The sequence below is a fragment of the Chanodichthys erythropterus genome, chromosome 19 (assembly GCF_024489055.1).
Source record: "Chanodichthys erythropterus isolate Z2021 chromosome 19, ASM2448905v1, whole genome shotgun sequence".
In the NCBI taxonomy this organism is placed as follows: Eukaryota; Metazoa; Chordata; class Actinopteri; order Cypriniformes; family Xenocyprididae; genus Chanodichthys; species Chanodichthys erythropterus.
The window spans coordinates 29298316-29318834 of NC_090239.1; the positions used below are offsets into that span (position 1 = coordinate 29298316).

General features: G+C 42.2%; 1 protein-coding gene across 1 annotated transcript in view; it reads right to left on the reverse strand.

The window, feature by feature from the left end:
• The window catches only part of LOC137008250 (ankyrin-3-like), a 206718-nt gene extending 189521 nt beyond the window's left edge, over positions 1-17197 (reverse strand). The window contains exon 1 of the mRNA XM_067370184.1: positions 17101-17197. Coding sequence (XP_067226285.1) covers positions 17101-17139 — 39 coding nt within the window. The 5' untranslated portion in view covers positions 17140-17197. The remainder of the gene's footprint in view (positions 1-17100) is intronic.
• Positions 17198-20519: the final 3322 nt, after the last annotated feature.

The following is a 20519-nucleotide window of genomic DNA, read 5'->3' on the forward strand; positions in this document are numbered from 1 at the left end:
CAAGCCGACACTAAGCCGGGGCCTCTCCGTGCCTCTGACCTGAGGCGAGAACACGGGAGGAGACCGGCTCGACACGAAGGCTATAGTATCTAGCGAACGTGTTAGGTGTCGCCCAGCCCGCAGCTCTACAAATGTCTGTTAGCGAGGCGCCACGAGCCAGCGCCCAGGAGGATGCCACACCTCTCGTGGAGTGAGCATGCAACCTGAGCGGGCAGGGCACGCCCTGAGCTTGGTAAGCCAGGGCGATGGCATCCACTATCCAGTGGGCCATCCTCTGCTTGGAGACAGCCTTTCCCTTCTGCTGGCCTCCGTAACAGACAAAGAGCTGGTCTGAGGTCCTGAAGCTTCGAGTTCTGTCTATGTACAGTCGCAAGGCGCGAACTGGACAGAGCAAAGCCAGGGCTGGGTCTGCCTCCTCCGAGGGCAGCGCTTGCAGGCTCACTACCTGGTCCCTGAAGGGAGTGGTAGGAACCTTGGGCACATAGCCAGGCCGGGGTCTTAGTACCACATGGCTATCACCCGGCCCGAACTGTAGGCACGATTCGTCGACCGAAAATGACTGCAGGTCCCCTACCCTCTTGACGGAGGCCAATGCCACCAGCAGCAAAGTCTTCATAGACAGAATCTTTAAGTCTGCTGACAGCAAAGGCTCAAAGGGAGCAATCTGAAGTGCTCTGAGCACCAGAGTAAGGTCCCAAGAGGGTATGGAGGGGGGACGAGGAGGATTTAACCGTCTCGCCCCCCTAAGGAACCTGACGACCAGGTCGTGCTGACCAACAGATTTGCCATCTATGTGGTCGTGGTAAGCGGAGATAGCAGCAGAATGGACTTTGAGGGTGGAGGGGGACAGCCTACGCTCCAACCCCTGCTGCAAGAAGGAAAGCACGACACCGATCGAGCATCTTCGGGGGTCTTCCCGGCGAGAAGAGCACCACTCGACGAACAGGTTCCACTTCGAGGCGTAAGCACGTCTCGTAGACAGTGCGCGAGCCGAAGTGATGGTGTTAAGTACCTCGGGGGGTAAGTCACCTAGAACCTCCGCGTCCCGTCCAGGGACCAGACATGGAGTTTCCAGAGGTCTGGACGCGGGTGCCAAAGAGTGCCCCGTCTCTGAGAAAGAAGGTCGTTCCTCAGAGGAATGGGCCAGGGAGGGGCTGTCGCGAGGAGTGAGAGTTCTGGGAACCAGGTCCGGTTGGGCCAGTAAGGCGCAATCAGCAAGACCTGCTCCTCGTCCTCCCTGACTTTGCACAGAGTCTGTGCAAGTAGGCTCACTGGGGGAAACGCATATTTGCGCAGGCCCCGGGGCCAGCTGTGTGCCAGTGCGTCTGTCCCGAGTGTTCCCCCGGTCAGAGAGTAAAACAACTGGCAGTGGGAGGTTTCTGGTGAGGCAAACAGGTCTACCTGAGCCTCTCCGAACTCTCTCCAGATCAGCTGAACCACCTGGGGGTGGAGTCGCCATTCTCCTGGCAGCGCAGCTCGTGATAGCTCGTCGGCCACACGGTTGAGCACACCGGGGACATGAGTGGCGCGAAGCGACCTCAGAAACTTCCGACTCCACAGGAGGAGATGGCGGGCGAGTTGCGACATGCGACGGGAGCGTAGACCACCTTGATGGTTGATGTACGCAACGGTCGCAGTGTTGTCCGTACGGACCAGTACATGCTTGCCCCGTAGCAGGCCTTTGAGGCGGCTCAGAGCAAGGCGTACTGCCAGCAACTCGAGGCAGTTGATGTGCCAATGCAGATGGGGTCCCGTCCAAACCCCTGACACTGCATGCCCGTTGTACGTGGCACCCCAGCCGGTGGCAGAAGCATCTGTGAACACCACAGCATGCCGGGACACCTGTTCTAAGGGCACTCCTGCCCGAAGAAACAAGGGGTCCGACCACGGACTGAAGGTTCGGCGGCACTCCTGAGTGATTGACACCCGGAACGTGCCACGCTGCCACGCCCATCTCGGGACTCGGCCGTGAAGCCAGTGCTGAAGCGGTCTCATATGAAGCAGACCGAGCGGTGTTACAGCCGCAGCAGCCGCCATATGCCCCAGGAGCCTCTGAAAGAATTTCAGTGGGACCGCTGTCCTGCCGTTGAACGTATTCAGGCAGTTCAACACTGACCGAGCACGTTCCTCTGTGAGGCGTGCTATCTGCTCGACCGAATCCAACTCCATACCGAGAAAAGAGATCCTCTGCACCGGGGCGAGTTTGCTCTTTTCCCAGTTGACCTGAAGCCCCAACTGGCTGAGGTGTCTGAGCACCAAATCCCTGTGTTCGCACAACTGATCCCGGGACTGTGCTAAAATGAGCCAGTCGTCGAGATAGTTGAGAATGCGAACACCCTGTTCTCTCATGGGAACAAGGGCTCCCTCCACGACCTTCGTGAAGACGCGGGAAGACAGGGCCAGCCCGAAGGGTAGGACTCTGTACTGATATGCCCGACCTTCGAACGCGAACCGCAGGAAAGGCCTGTGTCGCGGAAGGATCGAGACATGAAAGTACGCGTCCTTCAGGTCGATCGCTGCAAACCAATCCCGGGGACGGACGCATTCGAAAATGCGTTTCTGCGTGAGCATCTTGAACGGTAGCTTGTGAAGGCTCCGATTCAAGACGCGCAGATCCAGGATCGGTCGTAACCCGCCGCTTTTCTTGGGTACAATGAAGTAGGGACTGTAGAACCCTGACCTCATATCGGCTGGAGGGACCGGCTGTATCGCATCCTTCGCCAGTAGGACTGCGATCTCCGCACGCAAGACAGGGGCATCGACATCTTTCACTACAGTGAAGTGGACACCCCTGAACCTGGGGGGACGCCGGGCGAACTGAATCGCATAGCCGAGCCTGATGGTCCGAATGAGCCAGCGGGACGGACTGGTGAGCGCTAACCAGGCCCCCAGAGACCGTACCAGCGGGACCAGAGGAACCACAGGCGCACCCGCAGCGGGGCAGCGAGGTGGAACGCAGGGACGCGGCCCGGGGGCTCTCTCTGCGAGGCGGCCCGACGCGGCGTCACAGTGTGCTGTGCAACACTTACCTGCTTCCACGGGTGGACAGAGGGAGCAGTCGAGGCTTTGACTGCCTGCTGCTCGCTGCTGTCCGCTGGCGAGAGAAGAGGGGGATGAGAGTGGTGAGGTTCTTGCCCTCCCACTGCTCTCCGAGCCCTCTTCGGACCCGGAGATAGAGGAAACTGCTCTTTTATTGAGAATTTGGGTACCGCTGGCTGTTGGGCCAGCGGCGGAACAAAAACAAAAGGAAACAAAAGATTTTCCACCCGGCCCTCCTCCGGGGGAAGGAGCGGTGCGGTCACCACCTCCTGTAGAGCAGTCCTCTCCATCTCCGGGTCGCCCGTCCTAGGGCCGCTTGGACTTGGCCTTGCCACCCTTCTTCTTGGGGGTGGCGGGACGGGCTGGGCGCCCCGACCGCGACCGGCTCCACGGCGCCGCTTAGCCGGAGGCTGCTGCTGCTGGGGCGCGGGAGCGGGGGCGGCCGCAGGGGGGCGCCCTCGGCGACGAGCAGTCTGAGGTGCTGCGGGCGGTGGTGGAGCAGCAGCTGACCGCCTCGGCAGGATATGACTGATGGCCTCAGACTGCTTTTGTACAGTCGAGAACTGTTGGGCAAAGTTCTCGACCGCGTCGCCGAAGAGGCCGGTCTGGGACACGGGGGAATTAAGAAACCTGACCTTGTCGGTATCCCTCATGTCCGCGAGACACAGCCAGAGATGGCGCTCCTGGACCACAAGTGTGGACATCGCACGACCCACTGACCGCGCCGTAACCTTCGTCGCACGAAGCGCGAGGTCCGTCGCGGCACGAAGTTCCTGAAGAACTTGTGGGTCATGACCACCCTCGTGCAGATCCCTCAGTGCCTTGGCCTGATGGACCTGCAACAACGCCATAGCGTGTAGGGCAGAGGCAGCTTCCCCACAGGCCTGGTAAGCCTTGCCGGTAAGATCCGACGAGTGCTTACAGGCCCGGGAAGGGAGAGACGGCTCCCCCGCCAGGTGGAGTTAGGGCACAGTTGCATAGCAACGGCCCGTTCCACAGGGGGTATGCGCGTATAACCCTTCGCTGCCCCGCCGTCAAGGGTGGTGAGGGAGGAGGACCCACCGACACGGTTTCGGGCAGTAAAAGGTGCCGTCCACGTGCCAGTGAGCTCTTCATGCACCTCCGGGAAGAAAGGCACTGGGGTGGGGGGCTGAGAACCAGCCCTTGCCACCCCGAGATACCAATCGTCCAACCTCGAGGGCTCGGGACACGGTGGAGGATTCCACACGAGCCCGACCCTGTTGGCGGCCCGGGAAAGCATAGCCATCATTTCCGGGTCTGAATCGGGCACAGTTGTCACTCCCGAGGGAGGCAGCTGCGCCGAATCGTCATCCGCGGAAGTATCAGGCTCACCCTCCGATGCAGCGATCGACATCCGGTCATCCTGGGGAGCTCCGAAGGATACGGATGGTACACACCTCTGGGGTGGTCCACCACGCTCCCCCGGCAGCTCTACTGGCTGCGGAGTGCAGGAGGGATGAGGGTTCCTAGGGGGTTGGTTCCCCGAAGGAAGCGCGCTCACCGTGATCCTCAGGTCACCAGTGCCGCTGCCCGAAGCAACCCTCTGAGGAGGATTGGAACGAGGCAACGGCACCGGGACTCCGCCCCTTTGCAGGAACTGGAGTCTAGACCGCAACTCCGCGACGGTCATCATCCCACAATGGGTACATGACTCGTCCACAAACGCCGCCTCAGCGTGCCTTAAGCCCAAGCACGCGATACAGCGTTGGTGACCATCCCGGGGCGCCAGGTAACGACCGCATCCAGCAGCACACAAGTAGAACGACATCTTTAAAAAGACGCGAACTACTCGTGTAAGCTCTTTCAAGGACTGACTCTTTTAGGTGCTGAAGCACGGAGGGGAATAGCCGCTGCAGCACAGACAGGGAATGTGCAGCCTGTCGTGTGCACTCTCTTTGCAGACGCTGCTCTTACCAGCTGTGAGAACAGCTTTTTAGCGCTCTTAAAGCGCACCGTCACCAGCCGTGAAAACGGCCTTCACGCTGATACACAGCTTAATTTGCTCAAATAAAAAAGGCAAAACACAAAGCAAAGAAGAAAAAATCGGCCCCGCTGCTGTGCTGTTCCTCCTGCACCGGACGAGAAGAGCAGTCAGAGAGAGAGCTGGCTCGTTGAAGTCCGTTCTTCAAACACTCGCTCGTAGAAACCACCGTGTTTGCAGTAGTTCGGCTCCGAAGCGAAAAGCTGAAGATGCAACGCACCTGCTGCTCATTATATACCCGCGCTGCGAGGTGAGCAGCTGATGCAGATGATTGCATGCCAATGTGCATTGGCTCGTTTAGTTACACTCGAAGTAGATTGGCTTCTCTGGCGAGATTCCTATTCGTCGGTCTGTCCGACGTACGTCGAACGTGACCGACTGAATGGGAACCACAGCTTCACAATTAATAGAGAGACGGTATGACTAATTCACACACACATTCGCTCTCACTATGTACTGGTACTGTGCTAATTTATTTGTATACAAAATAATTTATAACAAAATAATCGTTCATTAATCGTAATCAAGGTAAAATGTTCAATTAATCGAGGTTTTGATATTAGGTCATAATCATCCAGCCCTAGTTTCACTGTTTGTACCATTTATCCAAAGCAGTTTATGCATGTTTACATATAATTCACAAAACGTATAATGACTTCCAATTTATTTTGCACCTCTTGGTTTTTCAAGTGTGAGAAACTCTCAGGAGGCATCAACAGCACTTTGAGTGTGCTGTCATAATCTGTGGCTGTCTTGAGGAATGATGCAACCATTATTACAACCTAGAGCAGGTTATGACAGAAACACATTCCACAAAATCGGGCACATAAAAAGTGTTTTTACTTATGTTGTTTACATAGAAATCATCTATGAGAAGAACCCTTGTCTGTTTGCTATGTGGCAATCAGTTGGTAATTAGCCAAACGTTTGAGCCATCCTAAAGTGAGATTATATCAGTTATCAGATGTCATGCAAACGCTTTCTTTATGGATGTTGAAAGACAAATTAGAAACAGGTATACATTCACAAGACCGAGGACATGTCAAGAATTTCCTTAAGGCTTTTGTTTGAAAAAATGATGCAACTCTTTTTTAAAATAAACTTTAACCTTGTCACCTGGAAGAAATTAGTTACAGCATCAGTTAACTGCATATCTAATGGCAGCATTTTCATTATGGAACAGGGGATTTGGAAGATAATTCATGTAACAAAATTGTAAATCCCAAATTTAAAAAACTTCTGCATTTTCAGATATTGACATCTTTGTGAAATAAATTATGAATATAATTTATCACAAAATCATTGTTAGGTTTTCTTTTTTTTTTTTCTTTTTTTTTTTTTTGCAAAGACGTGTGGAGAGATCAAGAAAATCATTACATATTTGCAAAGATAATTTTATGCAAACATGAAACATCTGTAATCATTTCTTAGTGAAACAAGGCCAGGACTTAATTTCATCCATTGAGAATTGACTGGATCATGCAATTACATGACATGGGCATTACATAACAGAATAGAGTCAGGTTGTTAAAGGGAAGTTGAAGACAATATTCTGATTTTACTTTTTAAACTTTAGTTAGTGTGTAATGAGCATAAGCAACATCTGCAAAGTTACGACACTCAAAGTTCAATGCAAAGGGAAATATTTTCTTTTAAAGAATTTTCTGTTTAAGGACCACAACAAACAGCTGGTAGGGACTACAACGATCTTCTTCCCAGGTTAGTGACATCCCTAACCCTAAAATTTACATAAACCCTGCCCCCCAAGAACACACAACAAAGCGGGTGAGGCCATGCTGGGCTGCTTTAGAGAAGAGGAAGAGTTGTTGTAGTAGAGTGTTGTTGCCATGTCATCATTTTATGCTGGACTGCTTCACAAACAAGGGTCAATTTAACGTAGGATTTGAACAAAAGATTAACATGACGGCACATGCTAGTCGATGAGTTGAATCAACTATACATCAACTACATAAATTTATCTACTAACCATTCAGAAATGTCCAGTTTCATTCTAAAAGTTACTTCTTCCTAAATCTCTCCATCAGTGTCCGACTCCGGTTTGAACAATGTAAGGCTGTAAGGCTGTTACTGACAATCATAATTTTGGCTGCGTGAGATTCTCCTGCTTTGTTGTTATTGAGCAATCGAAGCGTGAACTGTTAAAGCGCTGCCCTCTTCTGGAAAGCAGGCCAGGAGCAGCAGCTCATTTGCATTTAAAGGGACACACACACAAATGTGTGTTTTTGCTCACACCCAAATAGAGCAAATTATAATAATTTGACAATCTATAATAAATGACCTATGGGGTATTTTTAGCTGAAACTTCACAGACACATTCTGGGGACACCGGAGACGTATATTACATGTTGTAAATGGGGCATAATAGGTCCCCTTTAAAGTCTCAGGGGGCTCTTCAAGTCAGTACTTTAAGTGTCAAGGATTCAGCTGACAAAGGTGAGGTTAGGAGCCTCTGGCCAAGTAAACAACATCAACTAAAATATGCAGTTGTTCCAAAATATCTACAGTATAGCCAGAGTGTGCATTACACCTATGACTGTATGATCAATGATCTGCATGACAGCAACCTTTAGCTATACTCTAGTTCTATACTATACTATATTTAGCATAACCTTATTGGTTAATTAAACCAAACAGCTGTCTAAGAGAATGTGGGGTCAACATTACACATTTACCCACTATGAGTGTGAGAAACCAAATTGCACAATAAATAGCATATATAATCAGTAAAGACTATCTGTGATATTTGCAGATGCTATGAGCCTAAATGTCAGCAGGCCTTCACGACATGTAAAATGCTTTCTTGAATGCCCGGGGCACACTATGGAAGACAGTCCCCATGGTAACCAACACAACAGCCTGATTTCTCCATGGCAACCAAAGCACCATGGGGATATAAATGTGAGCAGAAAACAGAAAACTAAAGAACAAAGACTATTTGTGTCAGACACTTCCACTATCAAACATTCAAACAAATCTGACAAATTTCTGTTGACTCTAGACAAATAACAATGAAATATATCAGTATTTATTTTTCCTACTATGGTGGTAAATGGGGGCGAGATCTGTTTGGTTACTGACATTCTTCCAAATATCTTCTTTTGTGTTCAGTAGAACAAAGAAATTCATAAAGGTTTGGAACTACTTGAAGGTGAGTAAATGATGACACAATTTTCATTTTTGGGTAAATTATCCCTTTAAAGGTGAAGTGTGTCATTTCTGTGGCATCAAATGGAATTGCAATTTGAGTGGCCCGACTGAACTGGGAGCAAAAACACTTAAACAAAGTACTTTGTGAGGCCACAGTACGTGAAGACTATTTTCCAAATGATTGATATCCCTTTTCCATCTTCATGTTAATGCATATTTTGAGTCTTTTCAAAATACACTATCACAGCTGTTCTAAACTGGCTGTAGAAACTAACATGACCACAGAGTTACTGTGCAAACAGTCAGGACCACTTACCGTGAGAGCAGAATGAAAAAAAAAAACAAAGACAACTAAACAGGAAACCGTATAAGAGACATGCAGCTTAACTCACAGTTCCCTCACATAAATAACAACCACAACTCAAGAAAGAAATCAAATGTGGCACATCAGTGCCTAAAGAACTGCAGATATAAACATCATTCAGAATGGCTGCTCTTTCTCTTCTAGAATTTATAGTCTCTGCACTTGGCCCATTTCCTCATGGATGGCACAAAAGACATTTTTTAGCCCCTCAAAATGGTTGCATAGCAAAAGTCTAAAAAGTGTCATGGCACTATGGTCCTCCAGACAGTTTACCACCTTATATCATACTTTCCCCTGAGAGACGTTGTTTAGTTGTTATGTAATTTGTTTGTAATATACTAAATGGTGCACAGCAGCTGGACCAACTGCAGGACACACTGACTGAGAGAATACAACAACAGATTCATAAGAGACTTGACATGTAGGACTTGGAATCCACATATCCTTTCATGAAACTGTTATTTTTCCTGAATATTTAAATTAGGATGAGTTGCGGCTTGTGTGGATCATCGTTACTGCACTGCCACAACATTGGGACAACATTTAATGTACATGTATTGCTTCTTATAAACAAACACAAAAATACTTATAATTATTGAAAGCAATTTCTGAGAGTGATTACTTCACTTGCTAAAAATACCATGTGAAGACCTCCCTGTGACCAGTGCTGTGAACTGTAGCATTAGCAAGATTAAAATTGTTTTGAAAAACTTTTATATGACATTTAATAACATTTTTAAACTTTATGATACATGTGGTGTAACCATCAAGTAAAAAGTAATAACATATTTTCCATACACCTTGAATATGTGAGTCTTTAAAGAGAACCAATTATGCTTTTTAACTTTAAACTTTCTTTAGTGTATAATGTTGCTGTTTGAGCATGGTCTGCAAAATTACAAAGTACAAAGACACTCCAAAGGGAGTTATTCTCTTTATCAGTAAACCACTCAATTGTAGTCTTGAGTTTTCCTCCGGGAACGTACACGTCACAATATTCCTCATCTACATAATTCCTGACCATGGCATTGGCCAAAAAAAAAGGTGTAATGTCTGATTGGGTTGTGTTAGTAGTGTGTTGAAACTCGAGGATATGGTAAGGGGAGTGACATTTCTGAAACACGCTCAAAGTGGTTCGCTCAAACCAATCACAACACACTGGTCTAGTTGACCAATCAGAGCACACTGCGTTTTTCGTAAGGAAGGGCTTCATAGAGATCGTTGTAGTGAGAAATCGAGTCCCAGAGGACTGAAATGCGCCATAATGACCATTAATGTCTTTTAAATTACATGGTTCATATACTAGTATATACCTGAAGCTATGAGTTGTGAAATCAAGCATTTTTTGTTCTTACTGTTTTTTTTTTTTTAGTTTTAGTACTAGCATAGCATACATCTACCCGATTAGCCTGCTAGCTTAGCTTATATTAAATTAGGTATATTTTTTGCTTTCAATACAGTTCCCAATTACATGTTTCAAATTAATGATGTTTGTCTGTACTTAGCATGACAATTTAGTAAAAATGTATAATAGTAATATTATACCACATTGCTATTATTGTGTATAATTAATATTAAATTACTTTTACAGAACATAGTATTTTGCAACAATCCTTATCCTTATAAAAAAAAAAAAAAAAAAAAAAAAAACATTTTAGGCGTTTCCAGTTTGTTTTATTAAGCAATACATAGGCATTCATTTTATATTTCAAGCATATTGTTTGTGCACTTAATGTAATAACCATCATACAAAAGTGAAATAATTATTAGGTTATAATTAGTCAAGACATCACGATAACAACTTTTGATGAGGCATTCGATTTCGGAACTAAACAGAGCGTTTATGACATTTGTTTATTTATTTATTGAATGTTGGTCGTGCCATGTGACTTTGTGAACAAATGTTTTTCAAATATTGTTACCAAAGTTTTGTCAAATAATTTACTATAGTTCTCTCTTCAAAAATTTCATTCGTTAAATGAGGCTTATTTCTTCATTTTGACATCAGGACAGTTAAACCATGCACCCTCACTTTTTTGACTTTATGCACAGAAATGAAAAACATAGAAGAACATAAAAACTCATCTACATGAAATTGCATTTTTAATGTACTGTAATATTGAACATGAGTTTTTACTTTACATTAAACATATGAAATATGTGTTATATGCTATTGAAAAGTTGGCTTAGCCTTAAGGCTGTGAATTTTATGAAATAATAATGAAGAATGATTAATGCATGATTGGAATGATTATGCATCTGCATCTGCCACATTCCCCACAGAAACTAAAGAAATCAGGTAATGGTGCAAAGACATCCTGTGCAGACAGTACTTTGCACAACGCTCTAATTCTCTATTACAACGCTCTTCTCCTTTATTTTTATCATCGTTTGATGAATTACTGCTCCCATAATCAATAGAAAATGTACAAAAACATCTCTTTAATATTAAAAATAAAATAAAGTTCTTTTTATCACCTGCTTTCCACGGGTGATAGCGTGATGTTATTTACAGCAGACAAATATTGCTGACTATTGTTATTAAGTCATAAAAATTTGCAACCATGGTGAAAAAACATTTTTCAGTCCATGTCTGTTTCAGTATATTCCACAAAAGTTCTTTCTGACTGCATTAAAGAAACTTAACTCAGCTCCATAAACTTTTATGGATACTATAACAGTGACCCAAGTTAGACACAATAGATTACTAGGGTCCAAAGGTAAACCTCTGCTGTGAAACAATGCTCAGGAAGAATTCTCTGAGCATTCTGGACCTTTCTAGTTGTGTACATTTAGACTTGTGGACATTGCGCACATTTAGTTTCAGCCTGAGGCTGCTACTGTCTCACATGTCACAGACAGACAGTTCACTTTCACATACTATGAAAATCACCCATTCTGTCACCATTTATAACATGTTAACAGTCTTTTTTAAAACAAATGGCTTTCAAAACATTGCACTGTTTTGTGATTTAATATACCTTCTCAGGTGCACTCTCTGTATCTTATGCCAAGAAGCTGTTTGACACTCTCTTGACAGACTAATATTGCAAAAAAAAAAAAAAAAAAAAAAAAAACAACAACAACAACTACTACTATCTAGTTTCTAGCACACTGCATGTACTACACTAAGGGTGTGTTCACACTTGGCAGGTTTGGTTAGATTAAAATGAACTCTGGGGTGACTGCTCTGTTGTTAGTGTGGTTCATTTTAATAAGTGTGAACGCTGCCATCGAAACCCTGATGCACACTGCACACCAAACAACTTACAAACAAACTCTGGTGCAGTGCGATTGCAATATGAATGCAACATAAACCAAAGACATCTAAACAACACAAAAACAGGATGTGATGTCACAATATGCACCCCTAAAAAACATAGACATAATATCCGTAGACGCCTCATAGACTGATGCTGCCTATTGGAGTGGACGTATCAGCGCGGCGCCATCTTGGATGGGTCCCCAATGTGCCGCCCCCGAATTTATTTCTACAGAGGAAGATGTATCCTCAACTACAATAATCATAACTCCCCGAGTTTTTACCGGATTTTCACACGGTTTGGTTTGTTACAAACGGCAGAGACTTAGTTATGATACAGGACGCTGTCACACATTGAAAAATTCTGCTTTCATGTTGAAATACTTTGTATTACGCTCTTTAACAAAGACATATGGTAGGCTATGGCATATTGATAAATGAATGAGTTTTATATTTTAATAAAGAAACAAGTTTGGTTGTTCATTTGAATTTATTTCACTCACACTCTCACTCACTCACAGACACACTCACGCAAGCTCCCATATATAACTTAAAGTTGGTTTTATATTCGCACATTCGGACTTCTGATAAATGCAGACTTTCCAATAAATGTGCAATAAATTAATGTTTGCAAATTTTAAGCAGCGACATGACATTGACTTAACTTACAACATTTTTCACAGTCGATCAAAATTGGCAAGTATTGTTTTAATGGCATATTCACTTGTGAATGTCCACTGAATGTCCAATGTAGTGTGATTAACAAGGCTATGGAATACGGATGTCCGAATGTGCGAATATAAAACCAACTTTACCGAAGTCCATATATACTGTACCAGCTCAGAATTTTTTTTTAAAGGCCTGGAAAAGTAAACGTTATAATTCCAGGTCATTCCAACATCTTACATTACCCTGTCAGGCTTGCAACTGGGACTGGGGAGCTAAAATCCTTTAAAAAGAACTGTTTTTCACAGCTTCTTTCGTATGCTTGCACTCTGTAACTCGTATGCTTGCACTCTGTAGTTAATTTTGAAATCATTGTTCAATCTTACTTGTGAAATGTAATCCCATGCGATCTGGTATCAATACTGCGTCGGTTATTGCAACCGTAAGCTTCACAAAAAATGGGCATAATTGCTCGCTCTCCGTTGACTCCGATTGACTCTGGTGCTAGCGTTGAGTGGAGAGACCCAACCAATATGGCGGCGACGCTGGATCACGCTCCAGCACGTCATGAGACGTCTACGTATATATGTCTATGCTAAAAAAGACACAGGAGCAACTTTGCCATTGCAGGCATCAAAAAAGCCATCTTCTTGCAGCAGATCATCATTTTGTGTGCAACAGAGCACCAATCCCTTTCACATTTTATATGCTCTTCAAAAATTCTCAGTTGGTAAAAATACCATCATATGTACACACAATAAGTGCATTTAACCCAGCACACCGCATTGTTTTGAATGTTCACTAAGTTCCGTCACAAAATATATGTCCTATTTTGTATCTTTAGCTTTGGTTTTAAAATTGACAGTGTGAACACCAAAATGATACTAATGTATGGTCCAGACCAAAACAACTAAGAGATTCGAAATACAAGTATGAACACACCTTAAAGGCATGTTCACACTTGGCAGGTTTGGTTCTATTAAAAGGAACTCTTGTGCAATTGACCCTTCGCCGGGAGTTTGATTGACAAGCGATCTAACCAATCAGAACGCCGAATCCGCCATTTTGTCCGACAAAGCAGTCAGTAGTTAGAAGATTAACCTCAGTGGAGTTAAACTTGAAAAATTGTGTATATTGATGTCTTTCCGCATTTGAAACAACAATCATTCTCATTTTCATTCGTGTTTATTTGATGCTTTAAATGGACTAGTAGGAAGAGATTATAGGTTTATGAGCCTCTTGAGCTGTGGCGCTACAGCAATCTGTCATGACCATGGTCACGACATATTAAAGAGCCACAAAACGTTTTTTTATTGTTTGAATTTCTTAAAAATCTACACAGTTTGAAAGCTGGGACTTTGTTTAATATCATAAGTAACCTGCTTTGTCTTGTCCGTCGACGTGTTGTCAGTATCCTCTTTCTTCCGCGATGTATTTTTCACTGCGTGTGGCGTGACAGCGCCATGGCTTGTTGGACAAAGCAACAGTAACTAAGGGGGGCGGGTCTTTGCAAGAGTCAATTGCTCTGTTAGTGCATATCATTTTAATAAAGTATAAACGCTGCCATCCCTGGTGTGCACCAAGCGAAGTGAGATCCCTCTTCCAAATGAACTCGGAACTCGGATACGGTTCGACGGAAATATGAATGCAACACAAAAAAAATACATCTAAACAAACATTTAAATGTATACTGTTTAGGAAAAATATTATATTAGCAATATTATATAGAGTGACATTATAAAGACAATAAAATTCTATTATTTATGCATTTATTAGTCCACTTTAATAAAAAAAATCGGGAAAACAGCTTCTTTTTTCACAAAACTATATGTGTAGATTCACTTGTTTGTTTCTCTTACTGTTAAAAACTATTGTTAAAAAAATTTGGTCAATGAATAAATTTGTTTCTTTAATATAAATTGCTTGTCTCTCACACACCTTATAGGTTGACCTGCTCTAAACTAACTATGGCACTTTCAATGATTAAGGTTTATTATGGTCTTCTTTATTAAGGTTTATTATCAAATTATGGTCTGAAAATCTTAAAATGTTTCGAACAGGTTTCCTGATGCAATCATTGCTTTCAGTGGTGCAGAAATGATACACTTCAACTTCGCTTTTATTGACAAGAAGAAACTCGATTGATTTGTCTTGCAAAGAAAGATAACAGTTATTTTGCAATATTTTCCATGTCTAAATTTAGAATGAATCTCTAATAGCACCACAGTCAGAATGATAAAGCATAACTCATTCAGAGGACCAGTTTGGACACAGAGGGATTAATCAATCATCATAAGACGCATGAAATGACATTTTGTCTTGATTTTCACAGTACTGCTGGAACAAGATCTCTTGACCAAGTGCATGATGCAAAGGTCGGTCAGCTGGGCAGCTGAAGTCATCCGTACCCAAGACACATCATGACATGTAGGGGTGGCCTTTCTTTTTTTACCCCATTGCTCGGGGTCGCCGCGAGAAGAGGGTCTCATTCACCATCTCTGTATCATCACCAGCTGTGTCAGTCAAACAAACCAACAGCCCCAGTGAGTCACGGGCCAGCACTTGTAACGTTTGCATCATCAACGCATCACTGGCTCATTTGTTTGTCTCCAGAAGAAGCCTGGAGAATAGACAACTTGAATGTGCTGAATTTAGATTTCCACTAGGGCCCAGCTGAGCATAATAACTGTATCACACAGGCTTTGCTGTTGTTGTGGCAGCAACAAAAAGTGGACAAGTGCCAATTGCATAAATGAAAGGCAAATGCACACAACTGAATCATATAAAGCCCAGAAGCCCCTTTAGAGGCAAGCAGGCATTTGTCAGGAATGACAGACAAACTCCTGACCGAGGAACAGACACACTCTGTTGTTTAAACACAGTGATAATCTCCATACATGGAAACAGTAAATGCATGTCGTTCATGCCTCTCTCTAGCTTCACGGACAGGATTTCTCTACCCAACCCACTCCGGACATCTGAATAACCTGTATTTCCTTGTTCCACCTGCTAAGACTGTAATAATAAACCATTAACTTTCTACTGCCGCTACAGAAAAAGTCCTTCCCACATATCATACATGTTGTCTACACAAGCATCCACGATAAACACTATAAAGTTATGTGATCCAGTAATCACTAAATAAAAGTTTCAAGCAGCAAACACTAACAAACCACATGTGAATGCAAATTTGGATTTGAATACCAGCCTGCAGTTATGTATTTATTCACCACATCCCAACACTATCGATCAAAATTTGTTTTGAAAGAAATGAATGTTTTTACTCAACAAGGCAGCATTAAACTGATAGCAACAATAAAGACATTTATAATGTTACAAAAGATTTCTATTTCAAATGCATTCATCAAAGAATCATGAAGAAATGCATCACAGTTTGCACAAAAATATTAAGAAGCACAACTGTTTTCAACATTGATAATAAGAAGAAATGTTTCTTGAGCAGCAAATCAGCATATCAGAATGATTTCTGAAGGATCATGTGACACTGAAGACAGGAGCAATGATGCTGAAAATACCGCTTTGATCACAGGAATAAATTACATTTTAAAATATATTAAAATAGAAAACATTTATTTCACATTTTCAATAATATCTCACAATATTACTGTTTTTATTGTATTTTTAATCAAATAACATGTCAATGTACCAAACAAAACTTTTTTTTTTATTAATAACTTTCATTAACAGATATGTGTATGAGTAATGATATTTAAGCATTACATAATTACATTCAAATGGACTTTTTATGAAACTTTATGAAACTGCATAATTCTGCATAATTAGTTTGCTAATCAAAATGAATTGATGCATTATTAATGAAAGTGAAAGTGTTGGCTTATTTATTAGTTAGAGTTTACCTTATTCTTAGTAATAACATTATTATTAATAATACGTACATGATAGAGATTTGAGGGCTCTTTTGACAAAATGCAATATGTAGCACCTAGCAAAATATCTTAGCAACCAAATAGCAACACACAGAACCACTCTGAATACCTTAGCTAATACTTCAACTATCTAGAACACCCTAGCAGTGCATTGGAAACAACTTCTTAAGCAATACTGGTAGAGTTTTAAATGAAATGACCATTCAGTTCCACAGAAAATTTAAAAAATTAATGATTATTATATGATTATGAGTTCACACACACATGTTGGCCAATATGTTTCGATGTGGTAAAAACATTTTGAAGCAACGGGAAAATCATTCACAACATGACAACAACATCACTTCAGATCAGAAAACGCGTTCAAAATCGAAACGGTCGACAACATCAGGAGAGAGCGCTCGTCAGAGAATTCCCCGCGAAAACGCAAACGCGCTCACCTTTTTAAAGATACACTTCACAATTATTCAGCTCAGCCAAAACTGCATGCTTAGAAACATATTTATTAAGACATTAACCAAACAAAAATATCAAAACTGAACACTCTAGATAACACTCTAGACCGTGACTTTCTCAGCTGTCACACAGCCTGAAGTAACAGAAGTACTCATGCCTGCATTAAAATCGCTCTTTTAGTGACAGAAAGTGAGAGGAGAGTGAAGGGAAGAGGTCAGAAGTGATGTCCTCTCACCTGTGCAGGTTCGTTTTCACCTGTGCCGACGGTGGCCATGTTGAAGTAGATCCTGAAGCAACTGTACACATTGAAAAATCTGCCCCAGTGTGCAGCAACTTCCTGCTCTGTCCATTGGCTCTGTTCCTGAAAAAATATGTGTGCCAGCATGCAATAACTCCCAAAAAGTTTCCAGTTACATATAACGAATGCTTTCGAGAAACATTTATGGCAATGTAATATAAGACAGCGTGTTAAAGTTGGCTTTATTTTACTTTATAGGCTAGTGCACCGAAGGGTGGCTATTGATGAGCAATAAATAGTGTAGGCTAACTAACACTTTAGGGGAAAATACAAAAACAGTATTATTGAACACAAGCTTATATCAGTAAAGAGTTTTGTATGGAATAAGGCTAAGCCATATTCCAAATGTGTCTTCCAAAATGTTTATGCTGTTGTGTTGTTGTCGGATTGGGCAGGGCAATAAACCAATATCATCTCAAAAATCAATCTACTGTTGCATTTTTTTGCAAGGTTAACAGTTAACTTAAAAAGTAAATAAATTTTAGCTTTTGGATTGAAGTGATGGGATTTGAGATAAGGTTGCTCTTTAAAGAACACTAGATGGCGCCATTGTTTTATATTTCTACACGGGCATGTCATTGACTATGCTGTATCACTGTACGGGAAACCGGGGCTTGTTGTCACAACTAAGGGATGCATTTATGAAGTCTGGGTTCAATTATAAAGCAGCGGTTTTCTATGTAAAATTCTCATTATGCCATATTTTTAATATCTCTTGGGAATGCAAGAACACGATGGGGTACATTAGGCTACACATTAACTATTATGAAGGTAGTTTTTATATTGTGGCATTTTGTCACATGTGTTTAGTATGTTGTTGAACAGATTAATTACAAATACTTTAGGCTAAAATGTTTTGTTTTGCAGATTTTTCATGAATGATTTTGTCCAGATTTCAGCTTGTTCCATCATTCAGGCATGTTGTCACAAGTTCAATGAACTCTTTTTTCTTCCTTTGAAAATACTGGTTAAAGGATTAGTTCACTTTTAAATAAACTTTTCCTGATAATTTACTCACCCCCATGTCATCCAAGATGTCCATGTCTTTCTTTTGTCAGTCGAAAAGAAATTAAGGTTTTTGATGAAAACATTCCAGGATTTGTCTCCATATACTGGACTTCAATGGCCTCCAGACGGCTGAAGGTCAAAATTACAGTTTCAGTGCAGCTTCAAAGGGCTTTAAACGATACCAGACGAGGAATAAAGGTCTTATCTAGCGAAACGGTCTGTCATTTTCGAAAAAAATACAACTGTATATGCTTTATAAACACAAAATATCGCCTTGAACGTACTTCCGGTTTCCTCATTCTTCAAAGCGCTTACGCTGTCCGACACCTTCCCTATTCAACTTACGAAAAAAAAAAACGAAACTAGTGCCGCGTTCGTTCCGTGACATGGGGGTGAGTATCAGGAAAAGTTTATTTAAAAGTGGACTAATCCTTTAAATGCTTGATTTCTACACACACACACAAAAAAAAAAAAAAACTCCCAACATGAAATAATCAGTGAGGTTAAAACTATGACTACTAGCCCCAGCCTTGCCTTTAGTTACATCCAGTAGTAATTAATGTGAGTTTCTGTTTAAATAGTGAGTGTCATAAGACAACTGTCAACATGGTAATATAACTTAAACTTTCAGTAAATATAAAAGTAAAAAGGAAACATTGTTTGGTCAGTGTAGAGTAAATACTAAGACCTCTGAGTCACTATTGGAATTATGTTTGTTCTTGAGGCGAATTGTCTTTAAAATACCAGGAACATGTTCCAGCAATGCAAGACATTCATGGCAGCTCAGTCTAATAAGGTGTTGAATTACAGTGGAGCAGTCTTCATGTCTGCAGAGTAACTTAAACCAACCATGACAATCACAGCAATAACAATCACCCTGAATCGCAAACCCCCTTATTTAAAAATGCTTGATATTTTCAACAACACTGTATCATATTTTCATTAATAATAAAAAAAATCTTACTTATTAATATAAATTAAACGTTAATATTACATCACCCCAGACTGCTAATCATTATTTACACTAGTGTTTCCAAACCCGCGGGATTTACGACGGGTTACATGAAGAGGTTATCGGTTTGACGATAAAACCACGATATAATTCCCGACGGTTAATATTATAGTTTAATATTTGAATCATCATTAAACCCGTATTTTACAACCAGGACTACCAGGACTTACAGTAAATACTGTAAATAAAGCTAGCAACGTCTCATGCAGGCGCAGAATGCAGCATTTTGTTTTGTGTAAAAAACATGGCGAAAAGAAGTGAGAGGTTTCACAACCTTTACAACCTAGTGCATTAAAGTATGAATTAATTATATGAATGTATCTCTGAAGGGAACTGGCTGCCTTGAGAAAAGTTTCGATGGCATTTTCTTTTCATCTTACCTCCGTGTAAAGCGCAGCGGTTCTTTGTATACAGCCGTTACCGGGGAAACAGCTCTATTTCTGCCTTAAGCGCCATCTACTGGCAGAGAGTCGATTTTAACTTCACTTAGCCTGTCTGCGTTTTTTGTTTCTAAAAAATCAATCAATTTGGATAAGGCCGTGGCGAGAATTATTTATGGAGCTGATAAAATACCTATCATTATTTATCATTTTGACACATCCTCTTAAAAAACTCCTCTTAAAAGTGGTTTAAAGGCGAAATCTGAGGTTTATCATTTTGTAAATCTTTTTGTCAATTCTTTATTTGAACATGTAACACATGTTAGATAAGTCACCCAACCAACACTTGTTAATTTATAGGGTTAGTTCATCCAAAAATGAAAATTCTGTCATTAATTACTCACCCTCATGTCGTTCATAACCCGTAAGAACTTCGTTCATCTTTGGAACACAAATTAAATTTTTTTTATGAAATCCAAAAGCTATCTGACTTCTCAATAGACAGCAATTCAATTACTACTCTCAAGGTCCAGAAAGGTACTAAAGACATAGTTAAAATAGTCCACGTGTAGTGACTACAGTGGTTTAACCTTAATGTTATGAAGCACACTTGTTGTGCACAAAAACAAAACAAAAATGACAACTTTGACCTATACAGTTGTCGTAGTAAGCACAGTGCAGAGCTTCCATGTTCTACGTCAGAACGGCAACTCATTATTGGCCGGCTCTTGTGTCAGCATCGCATTGTGCTCCTCAGCATTGGCTAATACTGAGCCGGTGTTCGGACGGAAACACAGAAGTGGGTTGGAATGACATGAGGGTGAGTAATTAATGACAGAATTTTCATTTTTAGATGAACTAACCCTTTAAAATCCATCCATCATTGTTAATGTTATTATTTTAATACCATAGCTGATCAGACCGGCACCCTGATGTATACTGTATACACATACAGG